The sequence below is a fragment of the Mandrillus leucophaeus genome, unplaced genomic scaffold (genome assembly GCF_000951045.1).
Source record: "Mandrillus leucophaeus isolate KB7577 unplaced genomic scaffold, Mleu.le_1.0 Scaffold993, whole genome shotgun sequence".
Classification (NCBI taxonomy): domain Eukaryota; kingdom Metazoa; phylum Chordata; class Mammalia; order Primates; family Cercopithecidae; genus Mandrillus; species Mandrillus leucophaeus.
Genome location: NW_012110841.1, coordinates 105,690 through 107,035, shown reverse-complemented (window position 1 = coordinate 107,035; position 1,346 = coordinate 105,690). Strand labels below are relative to the sequence as shown.

The window sequence follows — 1,346 nt, the reverse complement described above, 5'->3', positions numbered from 1 at the left end:
TTCACCATGTTGGCCAGGCTGGTCTTGAACTCCTGACCTCAGGTGATCCACCCACCTCGGCCTCCCAAAGTGCTGGGATTACAGGCGTGAGCCACCGCGTCCGGCCTATTTTAACTTTTCGTAGGGACGGGGTCTCGCTCTGTTGCCCAGCCTGTGGACCTGTGTTTCTTTTGCAGAAAACATACCGTTTCATTTACTGCTCCGACACTGGCTGGGCCGTGGGTGCAGAGGAATCTGACTTTGAGGGCTGGGCCTTCCCCTTCCCAGGAGTGATGCTGATCGAGGACTTTGTGACCCAGGAGGAAGAAGCCGAGTTGGTGCGGCTCATGGACCGTGACCCCTGGAAGCTCTCCCAGTCTGGACGGAGGAAGCAGGTAGGCTGGCCCTGAGCCCATGGGGAGGGCTGGGCTGCGCTGAGGGGGCAGCCCTACTGCTGGGGACCCTCCCCTTCCTCTGCAGCCATACCCCACAAACCTCCAGGGTTAGTAGTGGGCAACTTCCCCAGACCCTGGGGCCGTCTGCAGCCTGTGTGCTGCAGGACGTGTGTCTGATGGGCAGAGGTGCACCCGGGTACCCCTCTCCCCGTGATATGTGCTGCTGGGCTCTCTGCCCCTCTCTGCACCAATGGTGGTGGCAAGGGCACCCCATTCGCCCAAGCTGCAGGCGCCCCCACCTCCCATTGTCACCATCAGTGTCCTGTCTCCTCACACGCTTCCCCTTCCCCGGGCCCGCTGTTCCCTCCAACTCACCCCTTCCCTACCTGTGTCCAAACTCTACTGGAGGCTGGAGTGACCCCGCCTCCTCACGTCCCCTCACCCCCTCACCCCCATTCCTCCCTCCCCAGCCTCCATGTATGGCCACTGGGACAGTCAACATCCCTGGGTGCCCCCTCAGCCTTCATTGTAGCTTTTATTTTTTTTTTGAGACAGAGTCTCGCTGTGCCACCCAGGCTGGAGTACAGTAGCATGACCTGAGCTCATTGCAACCTCTGCCTCCCAGGTTCAAGCCATTCTTCTGGCTCAGCCTCCCAAGTAGCTGGGACTACAGGTGCCCATCACCACGCCCGGCTAATTCTTGTATTGTTAGTGGAGACGGTGTTTCACCATGTTGACCAGGCTGGTCTCGAACTCCTGACCTCAAGTGATCCGCCCGCCTTGGCCTCCCAAAGTGCTGGGATTACAGGCGTGAGTCACCGCGCCCGGCCCCATTCTTTTGTGACATCCTGTTGGATGTTTGTACATTTCATTTCCTCATTCATCTGTCAATGGACATTGGTGTTGTCACTTTTTGGCTGTTGTGAACATTTGTGTACAGGTTATTCGTGGTTGTTTTTTTTTTTTTTTTTT

General features: G+C 57.4%; 1 protein-coding gene across 1 annotated transcript in view; it reads left to right on the top strand.

The window, feature by feature from the left end:
• ALKBH4 (alkB, alkylation repair homolog 4 (E. coli)) overlaps positions 1-1,346 on the top strand; it is a 20,339-nt gene that overhangs the window by 8,276 nt on the left and 10,717 nt on the right. Inside the window, exon 2 of the mRNA XM_011971230.1 lies at positions 177-374. Coding sequence (XP_011826620.1) covers positions 177-374 — 198 coding nt within the window. The remainder of the gene's footprint in view (positions 1-176; positions 375-1,346) is intronic.